A 10,507-nucleotide genomic window follows, 5' to 3' on the forward strand; every position below is an offset into this window, starting at 1 on the left:
TGGATTTACCGCTAATTTTTCTCTGTGTTTAAGGTCACTTTGAATTTATCTTTCAAGGTTTCAGAATCCTTTGCAATGTTCACCCTTCCCATGACTATGACTACAAAGTTATTTCATCTAATTATTGACATCTAGAAAAAACAGCCTGGAAACAGAACCGTTTTGGCCATCGGTTTCCAAGTCGATGGTTCGATCGTTTGCTTCGAATGGATGGCCCGTTCTGACAACAAAAAATAAAAAAAGGCAAATAACTATTGAATGAGTCGATGGCCTGGGTCAACTGGTCATTGACTGATTCAACGATTTTTGGCCAGGACCGGGTTTGGGGTAAAGCGGAATCAGTTGCCTAGATGGTTCTCGGGCCGAACAGTCCTATTTTCTGGGTCAACCTGGAGTTTTCAATGTGAAATAAAGGACAACTATGAAGTACAACTTAGAACTATCATTGTATGATCGTATTCTTTTGTATGATATGCTTTGTCGAAGCAATATTTAAAAAACGAGCACATGATGATTTTTTTAAGTGTTTATATGAGTTTCAAGACTTGGGTACTTACAATTCCATTTTCGCAGGGGCCATCCGCTAGTAATATTGTAAATATATTATGCATTCTAATTTTATACCAATTATTAATTCTAGAAAATAATTTTCAAAAAAAATAATATTTTATTTATTATCTTTTTGTTATAAATATATTTTCAATAATTATGTACAAATATACGTTTGTTTTGTTATTTAACACAAAAATTTTTATAATTATTGGAGATTAAACTACTGTTACTTAACTCTTTAAATTTAATTTATTATACTCATTGTATTTATTGTGTTTTCATTATCAATATATTTTCAATAATTGTGTATCTTCACTATAATTTTTTAATATTTATTGGAGAATAAACTATTGCTATTTATTAGAGATTAAGTATTAATTTAGCTAGAATTAGTAGCGTTCATGGGTTAGTTCAGTTCGATTGTAGGCATTTTGGCCAACCAAATCGACACGGTCAGGTTGGGGAGTTGGTTACCCAAAACCACCCAAAATCGATTCACCATTAGTGAAAATGGGTCAACTCAAGTTGCATCGATTTGAGTTAATTTTTTATTTAAATTAAAAAATAAAGTGGCATTATTAAAAAATAAAGTTGAAGATAAAATTTATGATATAAAATATTTTAGACTAAGACAATTATTGAACCATAACTAATCAACCTTAGTTAAAATTAACTATTGTTATTTTTATATTATAAAACAATTATCAAAAATAGTATATAAAATATAAAAAAATATTAATTATTTTAAAAATTAAAAACATAAAACAATTACATAATCTTATTTATTCTATTATTTAGCACATGTCACCGCTAGTTTATTTCTATTGCTTACGCTTAACAAATTCCATACATCGCACAAATCCCAAGGCGAGGCAGAGACTCTTTCATTTCCTCCCCGACCCATCCTAAACACAAACGACATAATCAATCGGTTCACTTTTATCGAGTAGACCTAACCCGTTGACAGGTCTTGCTTGTTGGTTGCTGGAAGGGGTTAGGCAAAACATGACAACAAAAAAACACAGATGACAGAACCGTTTAGTTAATTGGCCAGATTTCTATTTCTGACTAATGCACCATAAAATCTTCATCTTCAGTTTGATTCTTTAATTCACATGATCACATTCATCAATGAAACAGGATTGCAGAGATCTCTCATTTCTACTTCTCATGATTTTCTTGTTCATTTTTCAGCTCACTCTTGTGGATGAAGGAGAAAAAAGCGACACCAGATTTCATGTCCATGAGACTATCCACACCCACTTGTATTTTTTTAATTAATAAATATTAAAAGAAAAAATAAAATATACCAATTTAAATAAAGAAAAAAAAACAAAAAAAATATAAGTATTTTTTAATTATTTACATCATATATATATATATTTATAAATAAATAAATAATATAACAAATTTATAAAATTATAATATAAATAATATATTTATAAATAAATAAATAACATATATTATTATTATTATTATTATTATTATTATTATTATTATTATTATTATTATTATTATTATTATTATATATTTATATTTATAAATACCATGATCTGATCCATTTGCACCCCTAGATAAAATCGAGCTGAGCCAAGTCAAATATCTTGGATCGGCTCGACTACAATACTATTAAGTTTGAGTTTAACTCAAATTATATTTTTTTTTTGTTTGAGGTCAGTTTGATTAAATATTCAATAAGTTCAAGTTTGGCTCGGAAGCTCAAAGATGAATATATTTTTATATTATATATATGATATATTTTTTATAATACATAGTATGTTATATTATATAAAATATATAAAAATATTTTTTTATAATATATTATAAAGTATACTTTTATATTCTCTCTGGGCAAGGCGCCTATGGCTCCCCTCGGATGCATAGATCTCAAAAAGTTATCCAAAATAAAAAATATACCTCAATCAGACATCAAAGTGCAAAGTCATGTTCTCCTGAAGTTTGTATACACATTTAGTTTGCAACTTATGATCAAGTTGAATGGGTCGAACAGTCCAACCATCTGGGTCAGACGATTTTTTATCATCCTCCGGGTTTTATTAAAACCAAACCCGAAATCTTGACCAAATGACGGTTCAACCAGCCAGATCAATGGTAGGTTAAAAATACTATTTCATCCCTCATGTGGGCCTAAAAGTTTACAGATGTTCTAGCAAGGTTAGTCTCGCTAATTCATCTTGTTAGGCAATTTCTTGGTCAGCTTATTCAGTATTTACATCAGCCTCGTACTATTCCACTTATTACAATTGGAAAAAAAAAATTGCCCCCTCCTATAACTAGTGTTTTCAACCCATTGTTGACTTGGCTGGTTGAATTGTTTAAATTGTCATTCGACCAAAATTCCAAGTCCTTTTTATAAATAAAAATATAAATTTAAATATAAAATATTACATATGGAACATAATTATACTGGACCTATAGCCTGGAGACAAAAGTAGTTCGACCTCTAGATTATTTTTTAAAACATTGCCCTAGAATTATGAATTATGTACTGTTCACTTTTCACGTTAGATGATACTGCCATGCTTCTTGTTTTATTGAAAATTTTTTGAAAGTGGAATGAGATTAGATTAGAACTGGGAACCCTCAACCTCCCACACCAGAAGAAAGAAAAAGAAAAACTCTGTTTTTTTTTTTTTTTCCGGGCCTGGATCGGGCTTTGCCTTCATAACAATAGGCTTAGGCTAGGCCTGGGCTCGGCCCAACCCGCACTATAGGCCTAAAAATATAAGCTCGGGCTGGGCCAAGCCAAAATTTTAGGCCTAATTATTGTATTTCAATTCCAAAATTAAACAATTGTACTTTTTTCACTTATTGTCATGGAGACTATAATAACCTATAAGAAATTTTAAACTTAATATCAAGATAAAAGCTTCTAACATAAAAGAAATTAAATAATTATACCTTGTAACTTATAAATTTTAATTCGTCATTAGTATGCTAAAAATGATAATTTTAACAAACCAATTCTTCTATCAACAAAAAATCAACCTGAAACCTATAATATCTATCAAAAGATAACCATCCATTGTCATGTAATATCTGCATAACAACTTTAAACATCTTTATAAGGGGCTCCATCTTCCACTCAACTCCTACAAATAAAAAGTGAAATAGAAAAGATATTAGCAAACTAAGATTAAATAGTTCAAATCAATGTAAATAAATAAGTAATAAAAGATTTGTCTTCAGGTGAGAGAGAGAGATTGGGTGCGGCGGTGCTTTTGTGAAATTGGTGAGAGAGAGATCCTAGAAGATTAGGGTTTAGTAATTTTTATATTTCATTAAATACTAGATTAGAATTTGATAAGATCTAAGACCGTTCCTACAAATCTTTATTTAATATATAAAACATCAATTATCAAATATTTTTAAATAACATATATACATAAAAATATATAATTTGTAAATATCTAGGCTAAGCTGAGTCCAGGCTGAACTAAAAATTTAGGCCCAAGCCCAATCCTAAATATTGCGGGCCTGATGTGAGCCTGAGCCCGGGCCGGGCCTTAAAAACAAACCTAGGCCCAAGCCCGAATTTTCCATGCCGGCCCGGGCTGAAATGATCACCCCTAGGGGGTGTTTGCAATATTTTTGTTCTGTTATGGTAGAGCACACAGGCACAGTAATTATGTAATTATATAGTTCAGAGACGTAGAGTTGCAGATTGGGAATGCCATAAAAGCTTCCAAAGAAGTTATTGCTGCAGCCAATATGGCTCCCTAAAGATGGTCGACAACTGATTCAGCTTCCATGACTTCTTCACAAGAACAGCCCATTGATGGGCGGAATGTCTCCTCCAGGTATATTTATTTATTTATATAGAAGTTGCAGTTGTAGCAAACCCCTTATCCAATAATGAAATCACCATTTAAAACCATTAAATTAAAGTGAAAGAAAACAGAGCCTTCATGTTATTCCATGTGATTATAATTCTATAATCCATTAATGAACCTCTTCTCCCTGCTCCATGGCTGATGCTGTAATGCCACCACCTAATCCCTTATCTCTTTGTATATAAAAATAAATAAATGAAGAGAAATAATATGTAACTTTCTTTGCATCACTATTGCTATTGCTTAAAGTCAAGACATCTATAAGGGTTCATGACACGTGGCACTTTTCATGAATTATCTAGAATATGTACATTGAACTTGTTTGTTGCAATAGCCACGTGGCACACCAAGATTTCTTGGATGGGACGAATTTGAGGTTGATGACATCAGATGATGGGCTTGAGCGGTTGATGTGAGGTGGCATGGCAGCAGGGAGAAGATTTTGGGCCGGATAATTGATTGTTCCTTTTATTGTCATCGTGGTTGGCGTGGGCCTAGGCCTACATGTGTCCAAGAGGGCATCTCACGACTATGAGTTGTCCGGCATGATTGGCTGTTCTTTCTTTTTCTTCTTTTTATCTTTTATTTCTTTTGTAAGAGCAATTGGGGGCCCATTTTGGGTACCAAATAGAATGAAGGAGAGCTTTCTTTAATTAGGACAAAAATGCCCTTCCCTTATTTTTCCTTCACTTCATAATATAACCTAATATACGTAATGGAAAATATTCCATTAGATGCTCAAGATGCTAAATCCGGATCATACGGGTGGGCCCTCTAACCCTTTCCACCTGACCTGTACTGATCTGGTGAGACCCGATTCCAGTTGTAACCCACTTATGATAATTGATAAAAAAACGGATCTATTTACCAAAAGGGTGTTTCAGTAATTTAACTTCACGAGCTAGTTAGCCGTTGGACGTTGGCCATGTGCGCAGTACACCCCCCCACTTTATCGAGTCCGATGGGATTCAAGGCTGTCACTTTCCCAACGGTCAGAAAACGGCCGAGCTTTCTTGTCCACGCATTTTCTCACCTTCTCTCCGTTTCCATTTTAACGGAAAAGAACAATGCCCTGGGTCCTACTTTGGTGATCGCGATCTTCCATGCATCGCAAATCCTATCCGTCCAAAAGGTATCGTTTCATTACAATATCTTAGTCAAATGGCTGTTTTACCCCTATATTTTTGGGAAAAGCGAAAATATTAAATCCTAACCGCAGGATAGCTTAGTTCATCTCGACCGGGATTATTTTGACAATAGAATAGAAGATTACCGAATCAACATCAAATCCTAACCGTCCATCCTATGTAATTCAACCTTCCTTTGTCTTGGAACAGAAGTCACGAAACTTCTTCTATTTATTTATTCTCGTTAGGTGAAATCAGACGGCCCAGGAGAAATAATCAAGAAACTGAAGGAAAAAATTAGACCATCATGGAATCTGCAAAAGGATAAGAACAAATATAGCATCTGAAGGGCATATGTCAACAGCTCCCTGCTATTCATTCCAGAACCATCTTTTTTTTTTTTTTTCACATTTTTTTAGTGATACAGTATTCACTGATCAGTGTAAAAAATAATAAAACAAAAAACACCATTACTGCTTCTCATCACTTGTCACTCACTTTATATAAACCAGACCAGTCTGCTCTGTCCCCCGGATAAGCTCAGGACCTAACTTCTTCTGTGGTTTCAGAGTTCTCTAAAGGGGAAAGAGAGAAAATACAGACTACAGAGTAATAATGGAGGGTAAGGAAGAAGATGTTAAGCTCGGAGCTAACAAGTTCTCGGAGAGGCAGCCCATTGGGACTGCAGCACAGACAGATAAGGATTACAAGGAGCCACCACCAGCTCCATTGTTTGAGCCTGGGGAGTTGAAATCATGGTCGTTTTGGAGAGCCGGGATTGCAGAGTTCATGGCCACTTTTCTCTTCTTGTACATCACAATTTTAACCGTGATGGGTGTGGGAAGAGCTCCCAGCAAGTGTGCTTCAGTGGGCATTCAAGGGATTGCCTGGGCTTTTGGAGGCATGATCTTTGCCCTTGTCTACTGCACCGCTGGTATCTCAGGTTAGAAATATGTTTCCTTTATTTTATTCTTGAATCTTTCTGTTTGCCATCCCTAGAAGTTCTTCTTTGAGTTGTGTCTGTGGGGGGTTTTTAGTTTGTCTTTTGGATCATTTCCTTTGATTTATCTGAATTTTTGCACTAGTATTTCGTAGCTTTTCCTCGGTTTTTTCATCTCTGCCTGTAAATTCTTCTGGTAGACTTTTCATGTTTCTGGGTTTGCTGATTGTACTGAGTGGATCTTTGGGGCAGGTGGGCATATCAACCCGGCTGTAACCTTTGGTCTGCTGTTGGCAAGGAAGCTCTCCCTAGTCAGGGCGCTGTTCTACATCATAATGCAATGCCTTGGTGCAATCTGTGGTGCCGGTGTTGTCAAGGGTTTCCAGAGGCATCAATACCAACTACTCAACGGTGGAGCCAACTTTGTTCAGCACGGCTACACCAAGGGCGGCGCCCTTGGTGCTGAGATAGTCGGCACCTTCGTTCTTGTCTACACCGTCTTCTCTGCAACGGACGCCAAGAGAAACGCCAGAGACTCCCACGTCCCTGTAAGTATATATACCTTGTTTCTCAAATCGGATTATTATTATTATCATCCTTGTTCTGAGAGTTTAAAAATCTATTATTTTCTCTGGGTTTTCTGGATCTATTGGATGGAATTGTCGACTACAACAAGGTTGTGGTTCCTGGGAATTAAGAAAATTTTCGAGCTGATCTATGAAACCAGAAGCTGCCTTCTGAATTAGAAATTCTTCCAGTGGGGTTCGGTGGGTTGTGTCATTTACTTTTATTTCTGATTTGATGGGTAATTGCCATAAAAGTGGTTTTGTTTGGTGAGGTATAGCTGTGAAGTGTTTATTTTTCTTTTTTTATTCTTTACGCGGTCCCCAAATTATAATAGAAGAAAGAAAGAGCAGGATGAGTCATTTGTCTGTACATCCCATGGATTTATGAACATTGATGGTTGTTCTTATCTGGATTTGGCTTGATTGCAGATTTTGGCTCCTCTCCCAATTGGGTTTGCAGTTTTCTTGGTGCATCTGGCAACCATCCCCATCACCGGAACCGGCATCAACCCTGCTAGGAGTCTTGGAGCTGCTATTATCTTCAACAGGGATCTCGCCTGGCATGACCATGTAAGAACCAGATAAATCATTGGTTTTTTTTTGGATTAATATCATGTTTTTCCATCATCAATCAATAATTTATAATATATATGTTTTTTTTTCTGTATTTCAGTGGATCTTCTGGGTAGGACCCTTCATTGGAGCTGCCCTTGCTGCAGTGTACCACCAGATCGTCATCAGAGCCATCCCATTCAAGACCAGGGCCTAAATCTGTGATGGTGTCTTGAGTTGTTTAACCATTAGATTTTCTTTTTATCCTCCATGTCATTTCTTTTCATTTTTTGAAGTAAACCTACTCTTTGTTATGTAAGTTGATCGGTACTCTTAAATCTGTTTATTATGCGTGTAAATGATTTAAGTTTTCAGTCTGTGGTTGGATTTGGAAAATGAAGATTCTTTCCGAGTTAATTATTTCCACATTCTTGTCCTCTCTCTAGGTTGGGTTGAGTCTACTTGTCCATGTGCTGTGTCCACCAAAAAGTTTTCATTTTCATTACGGCTTCTCACAGTGTCCCCATTCTAGGGGTGAAAAGAAATTGTCAAGTCATTTGTCTGGGTTGTGACTTGTGAGATGATTTACCACATCTGTCTCAAAAGGATTACAAAGTATGGTTGCTGTTATTATTTGGTTAAACAGCTCCTAACAGTGCATCCATCCACTTGTGAGATGATTTACCACATCTGTCTTGGGAAAATGGGTCATTTTCAACTCTGTCTCAAAAGGATTACAAAGTATGGTTGCTGTTATTATTTGGTTAAACAGCTCCTAACAGTGCATCCATCCAATCCGGAATGAATTGGCTTCAGTTTATCTCTGTGGGAGAATTTAGCAAAATAAGAAGACGAAACCTCTTTTTCTTTTCAAGGAAAAAGATCCAACAACAGACGTATGCTGTGCGAGATTGCTCAATCTGTTTGTGAAACAAAAGGTGGCACCGTGGTATTGCTTTTTTACTTTCTTTGGAGAATTGTGGCTGAAATTTTGTGATTACCCGGATCTAATCCAGATTGCCCAAACTTTATGATTTGGGTATTTACAAAATACAGTCTCCTTTGCCCAAAGTTTAATTCGGGTATTTACAAAATACAGTCGCCATGCATTGAGAATATGACCTCAAATCTGCTCCACATCTCTAGAATATCTCCCTTGTCATAGACCTCATGGTGGTGGTGCTGCAAGGACATCTCTAATTTACAAGCACTGAATAGGATTATCAATTTATCATTCTGAATAGGTAAGAACGTCTCTTGTGAGAGGAAATCCCAACTTACTTCATTCTTTTCATAGAAAAGAAAATTTTTAACACGTGGCACATTATAGGTTCTGGTTTAATGATTTTGTCTTCATTTAATCAGCTATAATATCAATAAAAAGATAATATTTTTATAAAATAATTAAAATAAGAAACTTTTTTTGAAAAAATATCAAGCATCGTCTTCCTCTCTTGCTGTTCAGTGAGGTGATGAGTGAAGAGTAAAGACTACTCAGGGTGGCAGCGGTTCCTTGTATCTGTTGGGCTGGGCATCCATTTTCCAGGAACGAGGTAAATTTTCTTCATTTTAGGGCAATTATTTAAATATTTTGTAGAACAGGAATTTGGGGATATTTTACAATTGAATTATAATACTTTAAGGGTAACTCAAAAATAAAATTATGTAATCTTAAGATTTTAAAAATTTAGAAAAAAAATAAATATTTTAAATATCAATATTAAACCTAAAAATATTTTATTAATTTATTTTCGAGTTCAGAGTAAATTTGAAGAATATACAAAACCTGTCTCCGCCCCATTCGGGACAGGACAAGGCGGGCTAGCCAGGGGCATGTCAATTCCCTGCTAAGGTTAGCCAAGCTGCTGCCTTCAGAAAGTCTCTTGGTCACCTTTTCTACCACTGAATCCATAGGCCACCAACATCCCCGGCACAAGTAGTGCAACACCCATAGGCCAATGGCAGCTCAGATTCGAATTCTTCTCTGACGGATGGCCTGTTGACGACGACTCCAAACGCCAAGACATAGATGGCCTGCTGCATCAACTTGAGACCGTCGGAAAAGACTCCTTCACTTGTCTTGTAAAGAAACAAGCTCAAGAGGCCGATTTCGGCATCCCTTATGCCGTTTTATGAGTTCAATCCTGTGTTGTCTTCTCTACTTATTACCATATACCATTATTTCCATCGTTTGGCTCGCTTCCCATCCATAGATGAACCCCATCTTCCTGTCCATCTACCTGGGCTGCCAATATAAAGGGTTTCTATGGTCTGCCAGTTTCTAAATCAGTTGACGCCCGAGATTGAACCAGACTACTGCTGCTGGAGATGAGCGGTCTAAGCGACCTTGCAATCGGATTCATCTTTGTATTCGCCCTCGCCTTCGTTGTTGTGATAGCTTAGATCCTTTATGTCCTCTGGTGTCATCGAAAATTCCGACAACAAAACTCCACTGGCGAACTTGACTTTGTTGGGAAATGGAGTCACTATAACTTTGGAGGAGAAGCTCTGAGGCGCGTCTGAAGACATTGTCTTTAGAACGTTTTTTGCCCCCACTCAGTTGCACTGAGTTTGTTATTGGGTTACAGGAAAACCCGTTCCCAAGATACAACAAAGCCTTAGGCGAGAATCTACAACCAGCAAAGTTGAAGAATCTCCGAAAAAACCTTCTGTGAAACTGTAACAGGTCGGACTGAGAGAGAGAGAGAGAGAGAGAGAGAGAGAGAGAGAGAGAGAGAGAGAGAGAGTGGATTTTGAAAATGTATGTTTTTGAAGTCTGATTCATGCTCCTTAAATAGTTTATGAAAATGTATGAATAAAAGGTAGGTGCTGGTATGACTGTTAACTTTGAATTGTGCCTCTTGATCACACCCGATCGAACCGTGACCGTTGATCTCATCAATGGTGATCAACGGT

General features: G+C 36.2%; 1 protein-coding gene across 1 annotated transcript; it reads left to right on the forward strand.

Moving 5' to 3' along the window:
- The first annotated feature begins 5,811 nt into the window (after nucleotides 1-5,811).
- Nucleotides 5,812-8,017, forward strand: LOC104586364 (aquaporin PIP1-2). Its single transcript, XM_010243564.3, has 4 exons — nucleotides 5,812-6,476; nucleotides 6,726-7,021; nucleotides 7,469-7,609; nucleotides 7,713-8,017. The coding sequence occupies exons 1-4, from the start codon at nucleotides 6,149-6,151 to the stop codon at nucleotides 7,806-7,808; spliced, it is 861 nt and encodes a 286-aa protein (XP_010241866.1). The 5' UTR covers nucleotides 5,812-6,148; the 3' UTR covers nucleotides 7,809-8,017.
- The last annotated feature ends 2,490 nt before the right edge of the window (nucleotides 8,018-10,507 follow it).

This window comes from Nelumbo nucifera, chromosome 6, assembly GCF_055504915.1.
Source record: "Nelumbo nucifera cultivar China Antique chromosome 6, China Antique-T2T, whole genome shotgun sequence".
Classification (NCBI taxonomy): Eukaryota; Viridiplantae; Streptophyta; class Magnoliopsida; order Proteales; family Nelumbonaceae; genus Nelumbo; species Nelumbo nucifera.

Coding starts and splice junctions, on each gene's coding strand:
- LOC104586364 (XM_010243564.3), top strand. CDS start 6,149: ATGGAGGGTAAGGAAGAAGATGTTAAGCTCGGAGCTAACAAGTTCTCG. Junction 6,477..6,725: donor CTGCACCGCTGGTATCTCAG/GTTAGAAATATG, acceptor TCTTTGGGGCAG/GTGGGCATATCAACCCGGCT. Junction 7,022..7,468: donor CCAGAGACTCCCACGTCCCT/GTAAGTATATAT, acceptor GCTTGATTGCAG/ATTTTGGCTCCTCTCCCAAT.